Raw genomic sequence first — 23,344 nt, forward strand, 5'->3', positions numbered from 1 at the left:
GTTCACTGAATATGAAAGTAGGAAATGAATTAATCACTGCTCTACTAGAGGAAACTTTGTTGAATTTACACTCAGACATTAAACAGTTACGGCAAAGTGCAAAACAGAGTTTAAATACTATAATCCTCCCTTACCCTTAGTGTTTTCTAATCAGCTTTTACAAATTTCTTCCTTTCTGCTGTAATCCAATAAATTATAGTTCTGGAAGCACCACAAAATTTATACTGGCTTTCCAATGATGTCATCATCATGCTGGACTGTATATTTATACACTGTTTAAAAAATTCAGTTAGATGTTATAAATAATCCTGGTTTAAAAAAAAATCTATATGAATGCTTATGCTTATTGCAGTATTACTAAGTCATGTTGAAATCTGTCACAGTATGTATATTGTGCAAGAAAGTGAAAAATTAAAAAAATATTCAATAATGTTGCATTCTATATTTAACAATACAGTAAAAATGTTTTGGTAGATTTTATTCATATAAGTTTTTTAATCATAAACAAAGTCATGAATTCAAACAATACAATCAAAATATATTTTATTTTAACTTAAGGCACAAATTTTTTTAAAGCACGCGCATATCAATTTTATTTACACACTATATTAAGAATTGACAATAAATACATACTTTCTATTTCATCTTTGTCCTTCATTTGTAGCTTTATGTATTCACAATAAAGTAAAACTCTCCAAATAAGAGGAATTAAATGCAATCATCCTTAAAGCTTACCAGATATGGGCAAGAGAGGGAGACACCCAAGAACAATGCAAAGGCATTTTTAGTCCTTTAATGTTCCAATAACTTATCTTTAAATTCTTATATCAAGCTTAATGGAACAATAACACAAAGCCTATAATACCCAGCAACTGAAATAATCTTTATTCTATTGCCGTTTACAAGAACTTGCACATTAATGACAGCAGCAGAACTATCCCTATGTAATAAGTAAATGTAGTTATTCTGAATTCACTCACTGAATTAATAAAAAATGCTTAATAAAAAGTTTTCCAATTACCTTTGAGTGCTATTGTCAGAAATGATTAAATGTTTCCTGGAGCCAAAAACACAGCAGCATATTAGTTAATTATGTAACAAAGTACACTAAAACTTTAATGTAAAAGGATAGCTTAACTAAAAGATTTTCTCAGTGTACTAGAGGAGTCATTGGCTTTAAGAGTGATAATCTTTTAAAGATACAAATGAATTACACAAAGTTCAGTATAATAATATATAAATGTCTCGACTAAATACTGTTCTTGTCCCATGAATATATACATAAAATTTACAATTTTAATTAAAGTTAACATTTTGAGAATGAAAGACAAGACAAATAGGTAAATGTCTCTTTTCCAAAGGTTAAGACACTGACAGGGCATCCTTCCTAAACCACCTTATATAAAATCCACTTGCAGGTGGATGCCATGTACAGACTTCTGAAACTTATTACCACCAAACTAATGCAGTCACTAAAACTCTAAACTAGTATAAAATATCCTGCTATTTCAAAAATGTTTACTACTTTAAATGTGAATGTTCTTTGTTTTTTAAATGGAAACTGAAGTAGAAAGAAATTTTTCTATTATTTCTATTATTTCATTCTGATCAACTATTAACCTTTAGGATAAGTTTTATGTGAGGAAAAACATCAGAAATAAAATTTGTCAAAAAGCAAAATTAGTCCTATTGGTTTTATTTCATTTATTTACTATGCTGCTCTTATTATTGGTCAACTTAGGACCAATAATAGCATGAACTATTTACGCAGGATGTGGAAAGACTTCTCAAGAACCCCAAATACAACAGGCATTAGATACCAGGATTAGGAAATTAGCAATGCCCAAATAGGGTGAATTAAACACCTAATGAATAGCACTATTGTTCTTAACCATCACAGAAAGTCAACATTTAACTGGCTGTGTATTTACTATAGATTAGTTTTGTATCTGCAAAACAGTTACCTAATTTATTTTATACCATCAAAACTTTAAAGATCACCATGTCAATGATCAACTGCTTGCCTCGTGTCCCAATGAACAGTTTGTGAATCCAATTTTTCCTCTAACAGATACAATCTAGTCTGCCACAACTCAGTTTCTTCATGTTAATTTTGATTATTAGAAGGTATGACCTGGCACTCAGGCTAAAGAATGTTAGGCCATGCTGAGACTTTATCCTACCACGTAACATATAAATAATGGAAAAGATCAAAAGATACTAAATTCTATTTTAAATTTAAGGTATGAGTCCCAAAGGTGAACATAAAAATCTCACTTCCTCATTCTGACCTGATCAAAACCAGATTTGTTATCAGGTCATAAATTTTTCTGCAGCACTCAGATACCTTTGGTTACAATAAACAACATGAGAAAGTTAAAAATGGTACCAAATATTAAAGAATTTTAAAAATTATGATTTCAACTTACGAATTAGAAGATAAAAAATATGAACTCCAAATATAACCTTTCCTGAGACCTGTGTTCTATGGGAATGTGAAAGCCTGCCTACGGTCCAGTCCATCTCTGATCTCCTTCTCTAAGTCATATAAAGTCTGCACATGCATATACATACGCACATTTGTGCCCATACACAACTAAAAGATTTACACAAAGGCATTCAGCACAAATAGAAAAATGTACTTTTCTCTATTTTCTTAATTTCTTATTAGCAATAATCTTCAAAAAATAAAAGTTTTGAGACTTTAACAGCTTAAGAGTCTTAATAAAGACAATGGAGAAGATAGAGGCTTTGTACCCACATTCTTTGTTAGTTTGTCTTTTATAACAGTGTCTCTTAAAATAGTATCTTTATATACTAGATCTTTTAACTGATCTTATTTAACTGATTTTATTAACCATCACAGAAAATTTCCTAACTCAAAGGCCTACTTGGGATATAACCTCTATTAAAGGTAAATATAAAAATATAGGAAACTTTTCCTCCCTGATACACAAAATCCACTAACTGCATAAAGATTCCATTGTTTCATTTATAAATATAAAAACTGATTAGAAAATCATGCCTACTTAAGTTTGGTATATTTTCATCTAAAGATGTGTTAACTCTTCATTGCAAAAGGAAAAAAAGACAGAGGCACTATTTTTGTTAAACAAATGTTTCTAGTTAGAGAATAGTTGGTATTAACTAATGATTTACTAGCAATTGTTACCATGGTCAGGGTTTGTTTTTGTTATTTATTTATTTATTTTTTGTATTAGCTAAAGCACCAAAACAAAACACAAGGGAAAAAAAACAATAATTTTAGCATGCTTGATGTAAAGTCTTTGTCTTTCAAAGTATTTTTTTTCATACTTACAACACCTTGGGTATTTCCTTGGGTTTGTGACTAAGCAAAGACACTTTGTATAAACCCCAGCACATGTTATTCAATTAAAGGATCATCGTCATCTTCTTGCAGCTGAAGTCGGGAAAATGGCTGGGGTACAGATAGTTTATTCTGCATGATTATCATGAGTAACGTTAGAGCGGTTAAGACCAAGAGCACACCAATAACAATTCCAATGGCTTCTGGGAGTTTAATGCACCACTGGTCAACTAATAAACACTTAGTATGACCAAAGGTTCCATTATTGGGATGTGGTTTTAATCCCAGGATGTGGCACATCATTGGATAAATATCGACATTGTTAATTGTGCTGTGTTTGTAGCCTTTGTGAAATGCCGGACCGTGGGCAGCAAGAAATGGATGCATACTAGGCAAAGAATTATCATAACCATGGTCACCTACTGAAAAAGAACAAAATAATATTAGTAAATAAGATCAGTCTATTACAAAATAACTTGCTTCACGTGTAAATATACTAGAGTCTTAACAGTGTAATTCCTACTCATTAGAATTCTGAGAAGTTGAACTAGACGGGGGTCAGAAATCAATTTTTCTATTTTCTTCAACTCATGTCTTCATTCCCTATTTCATATACATACACCCTTTCCTAATCAGTCATGACCTCAGGTTTTAAAGCTATTTCTCAATCTGATATACTTATCATTCAGTCCTAGTCTCACCTACTTCATCTGTTTTTCTCCAGCACTGTTTGCAAAAGCCCACTACAAACAGCACCAGTGATAGAAAGAGTGGTCCAGCTGAGAGTCCTGAATAACTAGGGAGAGTGGAAGTGATTAAAACCTGTAAATGGCAAAGAAGTAAATCTGCAGACCTACCTATGTCAATTGCTCCTGTGATAAGAAAGAAGATTATATAATTAGATAACTGGTTTGACAGTTAATGAACACCTCAACATCTGGCCAGGTAACTGAGAAAGTTACAGATGGGATTCTTGTATTGAATGTGAAGTCTAATCAGATGACTCCAATTTGTAATGTGAATAAAAATCTAACTCAAAAATGTGATGGTCCCTGATAGAACTCCAATACTAGATTCTCAAATTTTAGATTCATTTAACGTGGACTGCCTTTTAATGTTCACCACTTGCATTTAATAAACTCCTACTTTCATATGAAGTGCAGGGACTGAGGGATGATTATATCAGTATTTGTTATAGTATTCTGTAATTGTATGTTTAAAACATTTCATAATAAAATTAATGTATATGACCAATGTAATAAAAGGCAGAATATAACTATACATCAATATTATGATTTCAATAACGTAAAAATATGCAAGTATACGTAATAGAAAAAAAAGATTAAAAGAAAAAACTCCCACAATTAACATTTATTTGTACCTCTATATTGAGGCATGATACAATTTTTGTTCTCTTTTCTAAACTTTTCTGTATTTTCCAAGCTTTCAACAATGGGTATATTTAACAAATATAAACGATACATTATTCCATTGATCCTTAGTCTTATTCTTGTTTTATGCTTCTGAATTGCTATATATTAGGGATCTGCAGACTACGGCCCCTAGCTAAAATCAGCCCTTTGCCTGCTTTTATAAACAAAGTTTCATTGGAACACACCTGTAAATTTATTTACACATATTGTTACTGGCTGCTTTTCTACTCTAAAGGCAGAATTGAATGGTTGAGACACAGACCAGCTGGCCCACAAAATCTAAAATATTTACTATCTGGTCTTTCATAGAAAGTTTTCTGACTCCTGCTAAAGGCTGCAAAATCAGATTTAAAAAAAAGTATTCAAACTGAATGTAATATATGGATAAATAAACTTGTATCAGTGAAGACCCAGTAACTCTCCCTTATACATTCCTTCAGTTGTAGGAAAGATTTTTATACATCCATTTCGTTTACTCAGAGTTTTGTTTACTTTCTGATTCTTGCCCAATGTTCTAAATAGCTGTAACACTCAGGTAAAGATTTCATCACTGGGGAAAGGCTTAGAGTTACCTGGCCATTTTTTTTTTTTTAAATATACACACACGAGAAATTTGAACTAGTTAATCTCTCTCCCTTTTTATTTTGTTTATATCTCTCTTTTTTATTTCTTTGTTCCCTTCTCTTTCATTTTCTACAAATCAAAAGAACCGATCCTGAAAGTCACTGAAAGTAACTGCAGTTCTGCTAATAAAACTACACTTCGCCCTTGAGGTCACCCAACCTTCTAATCTAAGGGTAAAATTGTGGGAACTGTAAATTGCTATCAAATGAAAACCTGAGAATCGAATAAAGGCCAATTATCTAGCTGAAAATTGAACTAATTATACTGTGTCAACATCTCTACATCAAAGTACCCTGTTAACAGAACAATGTTACAACGTATGATTTATCCCTAGGACACAACAGAAATATCCTAAATTAATACTTACACTTTAGTGATGATTTATTTAGCACAAATGTCCAGCCTTCATCAGCAACCAAAATAAGAGGCTGAATTCGATCATTATGCTGGTAATGAAATCTGGCAGGAATGTCCTCTTTGAGATAAACATTCATGTGAGAGCTACAGTTTTTTAGTTTGTTATAAACCTCTGTTTTATCTAGAAGCAAAAGGAAATAGTAAAGGGAAAAAGTCACAGTTGACTGATAAGGAAAAAAAAAATCCTGCTAACTAGAATAACCAGAAAAAATACTGAACAATATCATGTATTAAATCACTTTTGTTAAAAAAAGAGCAATAATCATATAAGTGTTGGGACATTTACATGCACGCACACACACCCCACACAGTTTTTCAAAGCATTCACCTCTCTCTTTTTTCATTTTGTTATTAATTCCTGATGGACTTTTTGTACAAAGGGGACGATTTTCACATCTAGCTTCTTAAAATAAATATAAACTATCACATATTAATTCTAAGATCAGTAGACAAAAGGTATATCACAAAAATCCAAGATGTTTTTCAAGCATAAAAATTTCCTTTTTCCATTAGTGTTAATAATTACAAAATGTACCAAAAAGCAAAGAAATAATCACTTTGAAGCTAAACCTTAAACTGCTTAAAAACATGTAATTTAGGGAGGAAAAACAAATAATATCACTCTATGTAAGCATAAGAATGTATGGTCCTGAACTACAAAAGCCAGAACCTCATTCTCTTACAAAACTCTCCCTTCTCAATCGACTGCCCCATTCAAATATCATTTGGCTAAAAGTTTACTTACTTGTTTTGGGAAGAATCGCAGCAACTGGGGTCAAATCTATAAGAGTGTATTCTGAATGGTCAATGCAGAGATCCAAATTTATCAGTCTGTCCTTAGAGCACTGGGTCATCCCATGATCACTTGTAATAATCACATTAAGATTTTCCCACAATCCTAACATCTTGAGTTTGTGGACTAGGTCACCAATAAGGTCATCTATTTCTTTCAACACTCTGAGCATGTTTTCTTTATCTTCGGGTCCATATTTATGTCCACTTGCATCTGGTTCTTCCCAATAGAGTGTTGCAAAGGTGACTGGTGGGTTCGAATTGCTCAGCCACATGGTAATATTATTAAGTCTCTCCTCAAAGGACACTGAGGAGCTATAATTCATAAAATAAGAAGGTGTGGTATTGTGAATGGGTACATCAGTACCAGGCCACATAGCAGCAGCACTTGATCTGTTTTCCTGAAGCTGGTTGGTCACCCAAATAGGGACTGCCTCATTCCACCAAAAAGGATCCTTGTCATTAAAGTCCGAAAAATGTTTCTGTGTGATTACATCATACATAGAATTAGCCACAATGCCATGGCTTTCTTCATACAAGCCTGTCACAATACTGTAGTGGTTTGGAAATGTTTTTGTGATGAAAACATTTTTAACATGTTCTACCAAGACACCTTCCTTGATAAAATTCTGGAGATGAGGAAATTCATAGTTCTGTAGATAGTCAGCTCTGAAGCCATCAAAGGACACCAGTAGTAACTTCGGTGGCAAACTATAGGAAGAGTTACCTCTACAAGCAGTTATAAGTCCAGAAAATAAAAGTATTACTAATGACTTCATAATGAATGTGTTGAAAGAGAGCAATCAGGAATCCTAAAATATAAAAATACAATTCATAAGCAGTAATGCTATATGATTTGGATTAGGTTTCAAAGTACAGCCGTCAGGAGAAGAGAATCAACATTTATAAACTTTTTATAGGCCAGCTTTACTTATAGCAACTTAAAAATTAAATAATGTCATTTACTGAAAGATAACGGAATAAATCTAAGGCTGAAAAACCAAAAACTACCTTTACCTGCCCCATCCTTCATGTTCTGAATGGGATATGGGCCATTCTTAAACATCACATAAATACTAGTGTTTGGCTGCTTGCTCATATGCAGCAGCAAAAATTATTCTAAAAGCTTCATAAGAACAAATAAAAAAACAAAAATTATCCGTCTGTACAAAATAGAAATAATGCCAAGCTTTTAGAGGCTCCAGAGAGGGAGATTATTTTTCTAGTTTAATGACTGCTACCACAGAAATAGATGGTGTGAATTCTAACATATTGGCCCATCACCAGCTCTTGTTGGAAAATACTGACATACGAAGGAGAGTAAGAAATAAATATTATTTGAGATAAAGGTCCCACCTCAATTTGTACTTATCTCAACATTCACATGAGGCTGACAGACAAAACCTACAGAGACTGGGATGCCACAGAAATTTCTGAAGAAATCCAACAACTGTTGAAATGCATTTCATCACCACGTCCTTCTTAAACATCCCTTTTACTGTCAAAGATGTAACTATTCTATCTAATATCCCAGGCTCCGAGGTCTCCCTGATTGTTCATTCTTTTTTTTAACAATCCACAAGTTACAAAAATAGCTTTCCCTCAATAAATCTCCCTGCCTTCAGTTCCTAAGGAAATAGGATATGTGATTTTGGAAGAAAGCTTCACTGTAAATGGGCAGGATACCTCTTCTATCATAACAAGAGAGAAGGAGCAAAGGAATGAGCTAACATTTGAGGGCTGGAAGTGAAGGAAACTGCATTCTCTGAGTTGCAAGAGGTAAGGTCAATTATCGAGAGGGAGTAGGGTAGTAAAAGAGTCAGACAGAGGTTTGAGGAACACAGAGAAATGGCCAATGTGGAGAATGGGAGAAAGTACAAGGAAACAGCAGGATTGGTGGTCAATGTTGACAGTGGGTGCCATGAATTTTTGAAGTGACATTGTTGATTGGTTTTCTCCAGCGATTCAGCAGCCCTAGCACAGACATGTACAAATAGGCAGCTGATCCAACCTGGGTTTGAGATTCTTCCAGAAACTGAAATATGATGAAAGAAACTGAAGACACTATCAGGCTGACATCTGAATTGCAGCATTTAAACTGAATCGAATATAGATGCAAGAAGTAGAGAAGTTTTTAGACTAAAGGTTCTGATAAAGTTAAAGAAATGGTGTTTTAAAAGTAACTTTCAGCAAAAAGTTGCAAGAACACAGGTTTGTGGTCAGAGTGAGGTGAATGAATTCATTACTTCAGAGTAAGAAGACTCAAGGTATAGCCGTGGGAATATGCACCTACAGGTCACAGGCATAAGCAGCTGGGAGTTAAATCATGTGGTGACTAAGTTCACAAGTCATTTATTGGGTTCTTCTCTCTCCAATTAGACTGCAATTACCTGAAGGCAGAGACTTTTCTTTCAAACATTACTACCTAGATGATCTGTATATGTGTAGTCATTCAAATTCTTACTGATCGAAGCTATGACCCTCTGAAAACCAGAGACTGAAGATTTGGAAGACCAAAGGCACAGAATCTTGTTTGTGAGGATCTCTGGGTCTGGAAAATCTCTAGCATTGTAATCTGATATGGGCTGCCTTCTGAGTGTGGTGCATAAATTATCTGTAGCTAGTGCCCTCCAAAAAACCAAAACCAGCATAGAATAACAAAAACCGCCTCTCCGAAGAAGAGTAACAACTCTAATTAGTACGAGACATATTTCCAAAGACAAAGCCCCAGTCACATCTCAGCATTTTCATCTATCAAGAATCTAGACAGCAGTAATCTTTTCATTCAGTGTGGTGCCCCTTGACCTAGGATTTATGCACAACACGTCTCCCACCTTGGACAGTCACAACTGGGTTCAGTCAGACAACAATATCATGCAGGCTGCTCTTCCTAGGTTCCAGCGATCTTAGAACTCGTATAGAGGGCACACAAGTCTCCATGAAAGCCTGGATTGAGAAGATCCCCGGGTTTCTTTCTGAGTATAGCTACTTCCCCGGACCAAAATATTTGTTTCCGGTAACAGAGTAGACTAAAACAGAAAATAAGTGGCACAGTATCTTAAAGATACCCATAAATACACTTTTTAAAAGTTCTTTATTTACTATCCCGGCTCTTGTCCTGAGTAATTATTCTATATTCCCAACCAATCCTACCGCACAAATTATTCTGCTAGTAAGTCAATCTGATACATGTCAAATGGAATGCATCCTCCAAATGTTCCCCCTTTCCCTAGTTCCCTAATCCTTTAAAGCAGCTTCACCGTACTCTCAGTCACACAGAGATATCCTGAGTACACCATCAGTTGCTAGCCTAGTCAATTCTATTTTCTACTACAGCATAGCAGACATAAGAATCACTGAGGGAAGCTTGTTAAAAGTGTAGCTGTCTAGATCTAGGAAACTGTGGTTCAGTCAGTCTAGAGTAGAGGCCAGGAACCCACATTTTTAACGAGTGTTTTTAAGAACTGTAGAGTTATCGATTCTTTTTCATCTCCACTGCTGCCATACTTAAAGTACTCAATGCTTCCTGTCTGCAGTACTTACGTCTGTCCCTTAACTAATCTTCCTACCTTTATCACCTTTCTCTTTAATACTCAACATCTGCTCCCAACTTAATCTTCCTAGACATAGCTCTGTTCATGACACTCCCCTAAAAAAAAACGTTCAGATTCCCCCTACCTATACAAAAAGTCCAAATACCTCAGCATTCAAGCCCCTCTATGTCCAAGCCCAACTCACATGCAAATTACTATGAAAGTTACAGAAATAATTGCCAAATTTAATTTCCATTTACCATAGTTCACTGTCACAATCTGTCTAAAATGTATTACTATAAAGACATGTAAAAGACAATAATCATTTATCCTCAATAACAGTCTGTGTTCCTAAAACACCCTAAAGTTACTTCCTACACATGAAGTCTTGCCTATTCTTTTAGGTCATTAAAAAAAATCATTCCATAAATATCTAAGATAAATAAGTTCATAACATAAAAATTTATGTATGTGCCATTTATCAGAGGATAAGAACTTTATACTTTTCAAATACATAGTACTCAAAATAGGAGCACAAATAATCAAATTAATAAATCAGCCTGTCACCTTGGAAGAGGAAAGACAAACTTGAATAAATGTTGTTTAACAACACCAAAACTTCTTTGTGATGCTGTGCTTGAGATCCATACACCATGAAGTATTGTTTAAGAAATCAAGCCCTTCAAGGAATTACTACAAATGAAATATCTTAGTAGGTCTAAAACTTTTCCAATTGAGTTACCTCTAAGAGCAGAGGGGTACCAAGACAATTCAACAAATGGTGCTGAACAACTAGATAGGCATATACCAAAAAAGAAAAAAGAAAAAAAAAAGAATTTAGACTCCTCATCTCATACCACACACAAAAATTAACTCAAAATAGATCACAGATCATGAAGAATAGGATGAAAAAATAACACGGAGTCACTACAGTCATGCTGCTAAATTACTAAAATCTAGTAGGTTTAGGTATGAGGAAATGATTCTATTCTTGTTTTAACTAGCCTGGAAATGTAAACTTTTGAACTTGCCAGTCCAGCATCAGTATACATCAAACTTCCCATAGCCCTCTGATTACACTCTGAAAGACAAAGAAAAAAAGTTCTTTTTTGGAACACTCTGGGTATTGGCCTAGTTGTATAAATCTTTATCATTTATTTCTAGCCAAAGCCTCTTGATTCATGTACACTTGGTTGACAACCAAAATTAAGAGCTAAAATTATGTATACACACACACATATATATATATATACACACACTCTCTTAGAAGTTATTACAGGAGTAAACCTTTATGACCTTGGGTTAGGTTAAGTCTTCTTAGATACAGCACCAAAAGTACAAGAGATAGATAGATAGATAGATACATATACAGATAAATCTGACTTCATTGAAATTAAAGTTTTGTGTTTCAAAGGATATCATGATGAAAGGGAAAAGACAACGTAATGAATGAGAGAAAATATTTACAAATCATATACTTAAGATTTGCATCCAGAATATATAAAAAAACTGTAACAACTCAATAATGAAGTCATATAATCCAATTTAAAATGTCCAAAGAACCAGAAAAACACACTTCTCCAAAGATATACATAAGTGTGTGTAAATATATGTGTGTGTATGTGTGTGTATATGTGTATATATTTATATATTATATATGGCAAATAAGCCTATGAAAAGATGTTCAATATCATTAGTCATCAGGAAAATGCAAATCAAAACCACAATGAGACATCATTTCACACCCACTAGGATGGATATAGTAATCAAAAAGACAAATAATAACCAGTGTTGGCAAGAATATGGAGAAATTTGAATTTTTATACACTGTTGGTAAGAATGTAAAATGGTGTTACCACTTAGAAAACACTTTACAGTTTGGCAGTTCTTCAAAATAGAGTTACCACATGAATCAGCAATTCTACTATGAAGTATATGGCCAAGTGAAATTAAACATAAGTCCACACTAAAACTTTTACATAAATATTCACAGCAGCATTATTCCTAAGAGCCAAGAAACAGAAACAATTCAAGCGTCCATCAAGGGATAAATAGATAAATAAAATGTTATATATCACACAATGGAATATTATTTGGTAATAAAAAGGAATGAAGTATTAATATATGTTTCAATTGAATAAACCTTGAAACATTATGCTAAGTGAAAGAAGGCAGTCACAAAAGCTCACTTATGGTATCATTCTGTTTAGATAACATCCTAGAATAGGCAAATCTATAAAAATGGAAAGTACATTAATAACTGCCTGGAGCAAAAGGTATGGGGAGAAAAGAGGAGTAAATGCCAATGGTTATCAGGTTTCTTTCTGGGGTGATAAAAATGTTCTCATATTGTTTATGGTGATGTTACACAATTCTGTAATATTTTACACTTTAAATGAGTTAATTAGATAGCATGTGAATTGTATTGCAATAAAAAATATATATATGGTAGAGAGAAATTAAATTGTAACCTTAAAAGCATCTGAAATGCCCTGCCGCAAAACAGGAAACATCTCTGAAGTCTCATTTTATCTCAAAAATTATGTAAAATTTATACTTCATAATACAGACTTGGGTGTTTTAATATGAAAATATTTTACACTGCTTCCTACATGCAAAACAAAAGCCAAAAGGCTGTGTCTATCCCCTCTATCTCCCAAATATATACATATCAGAATCTTTCTTTCCCAAATCTTGAGTGAAAAGGATGATTAAGGTAATGTAGGGAGGAGGCAAGAGAACATTTTAAATGTTAAATCAAGCTATATTCAGAGACTGCAATATGCTGATCAGCTCTACAGCCAGATCATAAGGAAACCTGTAGAACAAAGAAAGATTTCTGCTGGGATTGTTAATGAACCATTTCCTCACACCAAGAAAGGAAAACAGGAAAATACCAGTCTTTAAGTCACGCCCTACACAAAATAAAATCATGCATTCCCTATGGCTAAAATGCTGGATATTGCTAGCAGGCCTTTTCAGGCTACACATGCTTATCCATATTATCAAAGGAAAACGGACAAAGTTTTTAAACTGTAATTCACTGAAACTAAAAATGATATATAAACTGGATTCCTTGACACTTGGGGCTTTTTTTCTTGCCTTGGCTTTTTGTCTTTGCTTTCTCTATGGAGCATTACCCCTTCTCTAATAAACTTTCTTTTTTGACTCTAACTCTGGCATGTGTTTGAATTCTTTCTTGCACTCAGCTATGAAGTCTATCCATGCAGGGCTTCCCCAACTCAGGAGAATATGCCCTGTCCTGCATCAAAGGTACATATGTGTTTACTCTGGGGTCAGTAATCCCTTAACACACTGCTAGGATCAAAGTGCCTCATCCTTGGCCCCAGATTAGAAGCAGACAAAGTGGAAAGATTGTAGGCTCTGAAACCACAAGGATCCTAGAATTTGAGCTCACACTTAGATGGGCGATTTTAGGCAGATCTAACTTCTCCCAGATTCGGTCTCTTTGTGTGTAAGATGGGGATGCATAAAGTGTTATAAAATCCTGCAAATGTAGTTTCCTTTTACCTATTCTAGTTACAAAGTTAATATGCTACAAAAAAAAAAAATCTGTACTATGACAGGCAGAATATTATTGTGGAATTACAAAATAACTAGAAATAATTTAATCTAATCCCTTCTTTTTACATACGATGAAGCTTTAGTTGAGTGCTTGCCCAAGCTCAGAAAGCAATTAGTAGCTTTACTGTGCTCTTATTAATTTTGTCTTCAACAAGTTTATGTCTAGTAACAGCAAGTTAACAAGCCTAGTAATAATCTCCAAACTATTAACAGAACTTTTCCTGCCAGAACATCTTTCATTAGCAGTGCTTGCGTCTCTGTGTCTACCTCATTCTGTTCCATTCTGACAGAGTGTTAAACTATAAACAGAACACCAGAGAGAAGGTCTCAAGTAGTTTTCAAGGAATGACAATCACTAATTGTTATATTAGAAAACAATTTGGAAACATTCTGTAATTTTTCAAACCAAATAAATTTTGAATGGGGAGCGGGGGAAGCAGACTCATCTAGCTTCCATCCAAGTATCCTAACAGCAACCGGAAGTAGTAGGTAGTCTTCTTCAATTCAGCAGACAAAACGCACTCTACCTGGCCTGGGATGACTTTCTTACCTAGATGGAATGCATGTCAGGTAATTCTTACTGGCATTCCCGTGTGAAGTTGGGAAAATCTAACAGGTTTAGGAATATGGTGAAAGATATCTGTCACCATTAGAATGCCATCTGCTCCATAATACAAAACCTTTATTCTAAGCGCTTCACAAATACTATTTATAATAAAAACTCTTAATACAGCTTTAAAACATTATTGTCCATGCACATAGATAACTTAGGTGGTTTCCTTTAGACTATTAGTTATTTTCTTAATGTTCTAAGAAAAAATATAACTACTCTTTGACTTTCATAGTCTAAGATTCTGAATTATCCTCCAATTTTCCAAAGCACATAAAATTGTCTAGCAAGCATCTTCAAAACAGCTAACCATGTTACTCTCACAGTAAAATAACATCCCCACAGACTCCTTGTGTTTTCATCAAAATTTCTCCCAAATATTTTGTAGCTAACTTAAAAGCAAGGAGAAGATACTTTATTTATATTAAGTAAATTTCCTTAAATTGCCTGGAACAATCTTTGGGAAAAAGACAGAAAGAAAAGAAAATCATAATATTAAAACAAGCAGGTAGGTGACTTCCTATAGCACTTGGCAAGTTTTTGGGCTTAATTAAGTCCCCCAAATATTCTGGTGGTTAAGCAAAATCCTTCTGGAGTCAAACCTGACATAAACCTGAATCTGCCTGTAACTAGCTGTCCAATCCTGGATACATCATTTCTCTGAGCCTGACTTTCTTCATCTGTATAATGGAATGCTATTATCTCATAGGGTTGTTATACTCAGAAAAAAAAAAAAAAAGTGTTTTTAAAGTGCTTAACACAGTGTCCAGCCTATAAAAAGTACTTATATGTGATCTTTACCCTTTGGTTACTCAGGAAATTCCTTTTTTTTAATTGGATTATATAATTACCATAAACTCTAATCTAATATTCAGACAGATGCATGTCAGATGCCTTCGACAGCGTTTCTTTAAAATCAAACGCCAGCTTTTCCGGCCTGTCTCCCTTCATTTCACTCTCGCCCATCTTCTCCGCTCCACTGCTGTTCAGCCAACTTCCCTCTTCATCCTTCACACCACGGCCTTCCCCAACCCAAACCCACCTGCTAAACTGTCTTTCCGTTTCCCACGCCGCCCTCCTCCTTCCCCTCCGCCAGCTGTCTACCGGCCGCTCTGGCTCCCTTCGCAGACGTCCCTGCCAGTGCCCCAGGATGTGTTGGGGGTGGAGGAGAAGGGTGTTTCTCACCACCTCTACTTTCAAAGCCCCTGATGGACTCAGATGGGGGTGGCATTTAAAAAAATTCCCTACAGAACGCTGTGCGCGCGAGGCTCACACTCACCCACTGCCGACGCCGACGGCGCTTCTATCCAGCGAGCGGAAAGCGGCGCTCGCGGAACCCGGCGCTGGTGGATACTAGGGACCAGGGAGACATGAAGGGACAGGGGCGAGGCGCAGATCCTCCTGAGGCGCCTGCGCAGTAGCCAGCGTCCCGGCCGCGGTTAACAGCCCCAGCCTCCTAGAGATGTGCTCTGCTGGGGGTGGTCCGGAGTGTGCGGAGCTGCGCGGCGCTGCGCGGCGAGCGACTGCGGAACTGGCTTCAAGCCGGCGGCGACCCGGAGGGCGGTGGAATCTGAGACATGTCCTAGGATTGGATGCCAGAGCCGCGTTAAATGTAACTCCCTTTCCGATTGGTTAGATTCAGGGACCACCTGGAGACAGCTGCTTTGGGGGCCTAGAACTGGAAGTAGGAAAAGTTCGTTCCGCTCTCTAAGCATGGCCCTTTCACATCATCAGAGGACTGAGTGCCCTTCTGGGGACCTGAAACGAAGTGAGTCCCAGAAAGGCCCTGGCTACTGCCCAGTCCACGCCTATTGCCACTCCCATTTTGCCCCTAGTTAATATGCATGCACTCTGCGGCTTGTGTCCTCAGGAAAGACGACTTTGGCTGCTCCAGGGCCAAGCACAAATCTAAAGCAGCTTCAGCCAGTTCCAGTGAGCTGGAATAAATACGATGTGGTTCTACCACAGCAGTATCTAACCGTCTTACCGTAGAAGTGAGCACCTTCAAGCGCAAAGTTGACTAGGAGGCAGTTTACCAGTAAGGTTACAAGAAACACACAGACCTTGCAGTTGGGAAACTAGTAATGGGTAAAAGCAGAGAAATGGGCACTTCTTTTGGCAGATGCATGTGGGATTGTGCGCCTCTCTTTAATTGGAAGCTTACTAGGTCGAATGTAACTTTAAGCTTACTGGTAGCAAGAGAAATTACCAAACAGAAGTAGATTTATTTGTTAACACTTGGGTTACCCAGGTACACTTGGCAAAGAGCAGATGGTATCTTTTTTTCTCTTTGTGCAGTGCCAAGCACAGAGCCTGTAGAAAAATTACTTTCTAAATGCTTATTGAATTTAATGGAAGGTTTTAAGGTGCTCTGGATTCATTATCCCCACTGTTAAAATGCATACTCCAAGAGGATTTTTTCTTCCCTGTTCACTACTATAGCTCCAGCAGGTGCTTAAAAATGTACAATTAAATGAATTAAAAATATTAGCCATATGTAATATTCTCAGGTGTTAAAGATTTAGTAATGTAAGACCACTATCTGAATTATTAACCTGCAATAGTGGACCTTAGAAATCAAGGTCTGAAATTTACTCCATGAGTCTGAGCTTTAGAGTATAGCCATCACCAAGATCAAGAGTCTACAAGCAGCTGCAGGGACACTTAGGGGTTGGCTACAATCAGTTGATTATTAGTTTGTACCTTCATAAGTTAATTCCAGTGTCAAACCTCAAGGCTGGCCTGTGCATTGCTGAGTTGGGGCATCTTTGATCCCCAGGCTGTCAGAGCTAGAAGGCATGGCCAAGGCCATTGTCCTCCAATCCCTTGCATCTGCCAGACCTGAGTTTGAATACTCACTCTGCCACTCAGTGGCTGAGCAATCAAGCGCCAGTGTCTCAACCTTCTTGAGCCTCCATTTCCTCATCTGAAAAATGGGCCCTCTTATGGAACCAGCCTCTTAAGGTTATTGTCAAATAAATGAGATAAAGCAAGTAAAGTACTCAGTACAGGGTCTGGCACACGGTAAGTGCTGGTGATTATTATCAGTCTGAAATATTCCCCAACTTGGACAGTGACCAGAGAAGGCTGAGTTCTGGGGAATTTATGTAATATCCAATTTAGTAAAAGAAATATTCTGGCATTTGGGGCATATAGTTATGCATATCCTGTTTGTTCATTCGCTAGCTGCATGATGGTTTAAAGAGTAGACTAAGTTGACTGCTATGTAGATGAGATGTGTAACAGAGACAGTACAGCTGCATCGGCACTAGTTAAAAGGGCTCCCTTTATCTACTGCCACTGCCACTGCCCATGTGGCTGGGTCAGATCAGGGATCAGGGCTCAGCTCTGACATTCCCAAGGAACCTTAGGTGAGCACCTTAAGTTCTGTGATTTAATAATAACACAGACATAAAGGGCACACTTATTTACAGGCCATTTGTGAAGGCCAAATAAGACCCTAATGTAAAAACACTCTGTAGGTTTAAAGCACCAAACAAATTTAAAGCTCAGTTATTATCCTAGACCCTCTAACCTGCCTTAAGCATTTAGTGACCTCATATTGCCCATTGCCAGTCTGAGCTTCCATTCTATTTATTGCAGAAGGCTCCCATGTTTCATGCAATAACTTCTTTCTATAACCAAGTGTCCCCATGGTGTCATGTTCTCAGATATCACGCAAGATTTATTAGATCCAAATCTTTGGAGGAGGAACTTGGAACATTTTTAACAAAAGCCATTAAGTGATTCTGAGGTTTTGCAATTTTGAGAAGGAACTAATGTATGCAAATGTGTTAGTTAACTGATAAATTACTCTATCCAATTAAAATGTTTGCCTTCTTAAATATCCTAAAGGGATTATACTAATTCTGGGGATTTCAAGTAGAACCCTAGGAAGATTTATGGGTAAAGAGAATTCCTTAAAGTCACACTGGTAGGAAGAACGTTTATTAAATTCTACATATATTTTTTCGTAGTTCCATAGTTTAAGAGAGAGATGAATATCCTTGGAAGAAAAACTGTAGAATGAGTAGATGATTTAAAATGCCAAATAATAAAAAAATAAATGTAAAGCAATTAAACTCATTTAAGTGCAGAGATGAGCCACTTTAGCAAGAGTCTTTACAATTAAGAAGAGATTTTATCTTACTTCGCTGGTTTTAAAATATACACTTTTTTTTCACATTTATCATCTCTGAAATCAGAATGTATATTACAGATGATTGGTTGTAATTTTTCTTAGCGGTACGTAATAGAGCTTCTTAACCTAGTTAGTGTCTTGGAGTCAATAAAACACTGAAATGAAACACAATGACATTTTTTCTCATCTTTACTGATACCTAACAAGTGATGTAGGTGTACTCCCTTGTCTCTTCCTCTCCACAAGCCTGACCACACTTGAAGTTCTAGCAGTCAACAGGTCCATCCCACTTGGGACAGCCTGCCCTGCTCAGCCAGACTGCAAAGATCTCTGTTTACTTCTTATAGCCCTTAGTATCTGAAGAACTTATTTTCCGTTTCTCTTGCTTAGCATTTCTGCTACTGTCTTGTTAACCAATTAATTTTTGTACTATCTTATCACTTTATAAATATCTTTGGACCTTAAAACTAGATATTAAACACCTTGAACACAGAAAATTTGTCTCTGCCTCTTGCTTTTCTCCAGGGCCTAACGCAGAGCTCCTGCCTTGTAATATTCAATAAATAAATATTGAGGATGATGGCTCTTAAGTGGGGTGACCATATCTTTGTCATCCAAATCAGGATATTTTTTAGAATGCAAGGGGTGGGGCACTATGCATATTTATGTGGGACAATAGGCAAAAACTAGGGCTATCCTGGAAAAATGTGGTCACTCTACATACAAAGGTCTTTTTCTCCTACTAGATCGTAAACTCTTTAACAAAAAGGACAATATTATACTCATTTCTATTTCCACAATGCAAATAGCACAGTGCATGGTATCTCATTACCTACTAAATTAAGTTTACTTCCCTGTCTACAAAATAATATAGTTTTAATTAACCTATCCAGCCTCAACCATGATGACTCCCCAAATACATATCATTATTTTCCAAGAAAATAGGATTATTTTTAAGGACTAACACACTTTTCTTATCCTGGTGCCTATGCTGATGTTAGTGCCTCAGCCAAACATTAACAGCCTCCCAAAGATGTCTTTATCCTGATCTCCAGAATATATGACTATGTTACCATGCATAGTAAAAGGAACTGTGCAGGTGTGATGATGGTGAGAATCTTGACATAGGGAGATATTACCCTGGATTATTTGGGTGGGGCCGATGTAATCACAGGTTCCTTATAAGGAAAAAAGAGGGCGGAGTCAGAGAGAGAGAATAGAAGGTTCTACACTGCTGGCTTAGAAGATAGAGAATGCGGCCACTAGTCAAGAAATGTACATGGCCTCTAGAAGGTAGAAAAGGAAAGGAAATGTATTCTCTCCAAGACTCTCCGGAAGGATCCTTTCTGCTAGCTCATTCTAGACTTCTGACCTCCAGAACTATAACATAAAAATTTTGTGTTAAGTCACTAAGTTCGTGGTAATTTGTTACAGCAGCCGTAGGAAACTACTATACCATCTAACCTGCAAGAACCAATTAAAAACCAGCTCATCCTAGATCTGTTTCTTGACTCCGGCAGCTGAATTTAACCTTTACGTAATCTAACCTCTCCCTCTTTGGGGTTTCTCTTATAGCATTTACCTTACTTGATAGTATAATGTAAGCAAATATTTGCTTTTCTTATCTCCTTTTTAGATATAAGTGATAGAAATCCAATTCAAACTAGTTTAAACAAAAGGAGAATTTATTGAGTCATGTGAATGGAAAAGTCCAGGAATGAAGCTTCAGGTAAACCTGAATCTACGTGCTCAATGTCATCAGGTGTCAGGTTCCATCTCTCAGCTCTGCTTTCTCTGTGTTGGCTTCATTCCTAAGTAGACCTCCCATTTACAGTGACAATGATGATCACCAGCAGCTACAGGTTTGTATTCTACTTATTTAGCTGCTGCTGCTACTCAAAGACTGAATCTTTCTCAATTGTTTCAAGAAAAGTTTCAGGATTGAGTCTTTTTGGTCTGGCCTGGAGCATGTCTCCATCATGGAATCAATTCCTGTGGTCGAGAGAGTGGAATTGGCTCTGATAGGCCAGATTTGGGTCAGAGTAATTATAACTGACTCATCCCAATTTGCCTGAGACTTTTCTGGTTTCAGCACTAAAACTCCCATGTTCCAGGAAACTCCTCAGTTCAGGGCAAGCTAAGTTAGTTGGTTACCTTAGGAGTCCATGCTGTAGCCTGGGGAGTTGAGTTTGGCCCCATAGAGCTTCTAGGCCTAAGAGTAAAGTGTGATGGTTTCCTAGGTGAATCACCAGAAGAAAGGGAAATGAATTCTGTACAGGCAAAAGCAACAGGGTGACACCCTCTCCATTTGCTTTCTAGATTTGCTTTTTGCCCCTTGAGGGCAGGGAATGAATCTTATTTATTTCTGTATCTTTTGAAAAAAATGAACACATTGTCTTCCACATAGGAAAGCTCAAAAGAATTTATGCTTTTTTTTGTACGACTTTATTCATATTTGAAAAACTTCCTTTAGAGTGAAGAATATCTAACATTAAATCGTGATGGATAATACGGAGTCACTTTAAACAGGAGCATTTAAAAATATTTTACACTCTTATTTGATTGAGATCATTTAAATGTCACCTTGTTGTAAGTGGCATGGGTGAAGAGTTTTTGTTAAATGAACTTTCAAAATCACTGAACTACTATGATTCCTAAGATCCTTTCCCCCCTTATATTTAAGATAAAATACGTATTATGTTTTCTGTACATTAACATCTAATATATATTAAAAAGTGAAACCTAAAATACCCAACCAATGATTTGAAATTCAATTCACTAGTTTCAGTTTTGTTTCATCAGACGAGCAGTGGACAGTTATTGTTTTTCTGAGCAGTGGACAGGAATTGGGCAGGGTGTGACTTTTGCTCTGAAACTCTCTTCCTGTAACCTCTAACTTCTGACCCATTCCTGTCAGCACTGTTATCTATTATAATTAAGAGTTTAAAAGAGAAATAATTGCAAAAAGAGCTATTTATTGGATTTTGAAAACAAGATAAAAATTTCTAAGTATTTTACATTAACGAATAAATGATAAATCTTAAATCTGGGGATAGAGGGAAAGAAACTGTCTCTAACATGGTGCTTCCAAACCTTGCATTGGCCACAAAGGAAAAGACCCCAGTTGTACTTAGTTTTGATCTGTTCTGTTTTGTTTTCCATTTTTGGCAAGTCAGTTTACTTTGGGGCACAACATTCATCTGTAAATGGTGTGTTTAGATTATTGCTCCTAGTTCATTTCAATCTCTAACACGAAGAAACCATCTCTATTAATAGTCAGGCAAAAAGTTAGAAAGAACCCAGCATCTCAACAGTGACATTGTTGAGATGCTAATTCAACTAGTCCTGAAGCCTGCCCTACCTCTGGACTTCCTGTTTAACAAAATTATAAATATCCTTATTATTTAAGCCTAGCTGAAACAGATTTTCATTTGTGGTATAAACAGTAAATATTTGGAGGATAACAGAAGCTTGATGCCAAAAGATCTTTATGAACCATTTTGTCATCTGTTCACAACCACGTCATCTGTAAGATGGAGAACAGATAGGACTCCCTGATTGGACCCAGTTTCTTGGGTAGTATCAGTAGTAGTGGATAAAAAGGGCCCTTCTTTCCTTATGCCCATCCAGCTACTGTCTCCACTACACTTCTCATCTACATGGCAGTCAATTTACTCTTTAAACCATCATGCACCTAGCGAATGAACAAACAAGATATGCATAACTATATGCCCCAAATGCCAGAATATTTCTTTTACTAAATTGGATATTACATAAATTCCCCAGAACTCAGCCTTCCCCTGGTCATTGTTCAGGTTGGGAAACATTTCAGACTGATAATAATCACCAACACTTACCATGAGCCAGACCCTGTGCTGAGTACTTTACTTGCTTTATCTCATTTATTTGACAATAACCTTAAGAGGCTGGTTCCATAAGAGGGCCCATTTTTCAGATGAGGAAATGGAGGCTCAGAAGGTTGAGACACTGGCGCTTGATTGCTCAGCTACTGAGTGGCAGAGTGAGTATTCAAACTCAGGTCTGGCAGATGCAAGGGATTGGAGGACAATGGCCTTGGCCATGCCTTCTAGCTCTGACAGCCTGGGGATCTAAGATGCCCCAACTCAGCAATGCACAGGCCAGCCTTGAGGTTTGACACTGGAATTAACTTATGAAGGTACAAACTAATAATCAACAGATTGTAGCCAACCCCCAAGTGTTTCTGCAGCTGCTTGTAGACTCTCGATCTTGGTGATGGCTATATTCTGAAGCACAGATCCATGCGGTCAGCAACCAGCACTCTTACATGCATACTTGCTAACAAAACAATATAGATATATTATAGAGAAGAATTTTTAAAAAGCATGATTTTTTTATAATTATGCCCAAGATTTCTATATAACTTCTTATTTGCTTTGAACTGCTTTGGATTGTTTTACGCTAATTTTAATTCCTAAAGATGCCTATTTCCTCTTCTTTTCCATTAGCAAAAATGACTGGGCCCTTTCCTATTTCTGACTTGTCATAAATTCAATCTGCGTTATTTAACCTAAGCTGTCTGGGTCAGTTATGTAACTGATTTTGTTAGACATAGTCACGTATCCTTGCTGCAGGTACAGGAACACTGGGTATTTCGATACACTCTGACATCCATTACAAATAAAAGATACGCTTGTTCCATGGGCTATTTTTCAGTGATAAACAGAGGGCTGTTTCTCTTTTCTAGAAGTAATTTTTCTAGAAGGAGTACAAAATTGATTAGCAGCAGTTTTATTGTGTTAGTGCTTCCTGAAGTTACAATTACACAAACAAAACAGAAACTTTTAATAGATGTCACTTTTTATAGTAAAATTTAGTTAAAAAATAAAAATGGTCATTACA

At 36.3% G+C, this 23,344-nt stretch overlaps 1 protein-coding gene across 1 annotated transcript; it reads right to left on the reverse strand.

Moving 5' to 3' along the window:
- Positions 1 to 461: 461 nt before the first annotated feature.
- ENPP4 (ectonucleotide pyrophosphatase/phosphodiesterase 4) lies at positions 462 to 16,033 on the reverse strand. The gene is made up of 4 exons (XM_006926481.3): positions 15,602 to 16,033; positions 6,548 to 7,406; positions 5,753 to 5,923; positions 462 to 3,750 (listed from the first exon to the last, which is right to left on the reverse strand). Exons 2-4 carry the CDS (start codon positions 7,371 to 7,373, stop codon positions 3,386 to 3,388), a joined length of 1,362 nt encoding a protein of 453 aa, XP_006926543.1. The 5' UTR covers positions 7,374 to 7,406; positions 15,602 to 16,033; the 3' UTR covers positions 462 to 3,385.
- Between the last annotated feature and the right edge of the window lie 7,311 nt (positions 16,034 to 23,344).

Source organism: Pteropus alecto, unplaced genomic scaffold, assembly GCF_000325575.1.
Source record: "Pteropus alecto unplaced genomic scaffold, ASM32557v1 scaffold7, whole genome shotgun sequence".
NCBI classification, from domain to species: Eukaryota; Metazoa; Chordata; class Mammalia; order Chiroptera; family Pteropodidae; genus Pteropus; species Pteropus alecto.

Coding starts and splice junctions, on each gene's coding strand:
- ENPP4 (XM_006926481.3), bottom strand. CDS start 7,373: ATGAAGTCATTAGTAATACTTTTATTTTCTGGACTTATAACTGCTTGT. Junction 5,924..6,547: donor TGCGATTCTTCCCAAAACAA/GTAAGTAAACTT, acceptor TTTTGCTTCTAG/ATAAAACAGAGGTTTATAAC. Junction 3,751..5,752: donor AAATAAATCATCACTAAAGT/GTAAGTATTAAT, acceptor GTTCTTTTTCAG/TAGGTGACCATGGTTATGAT.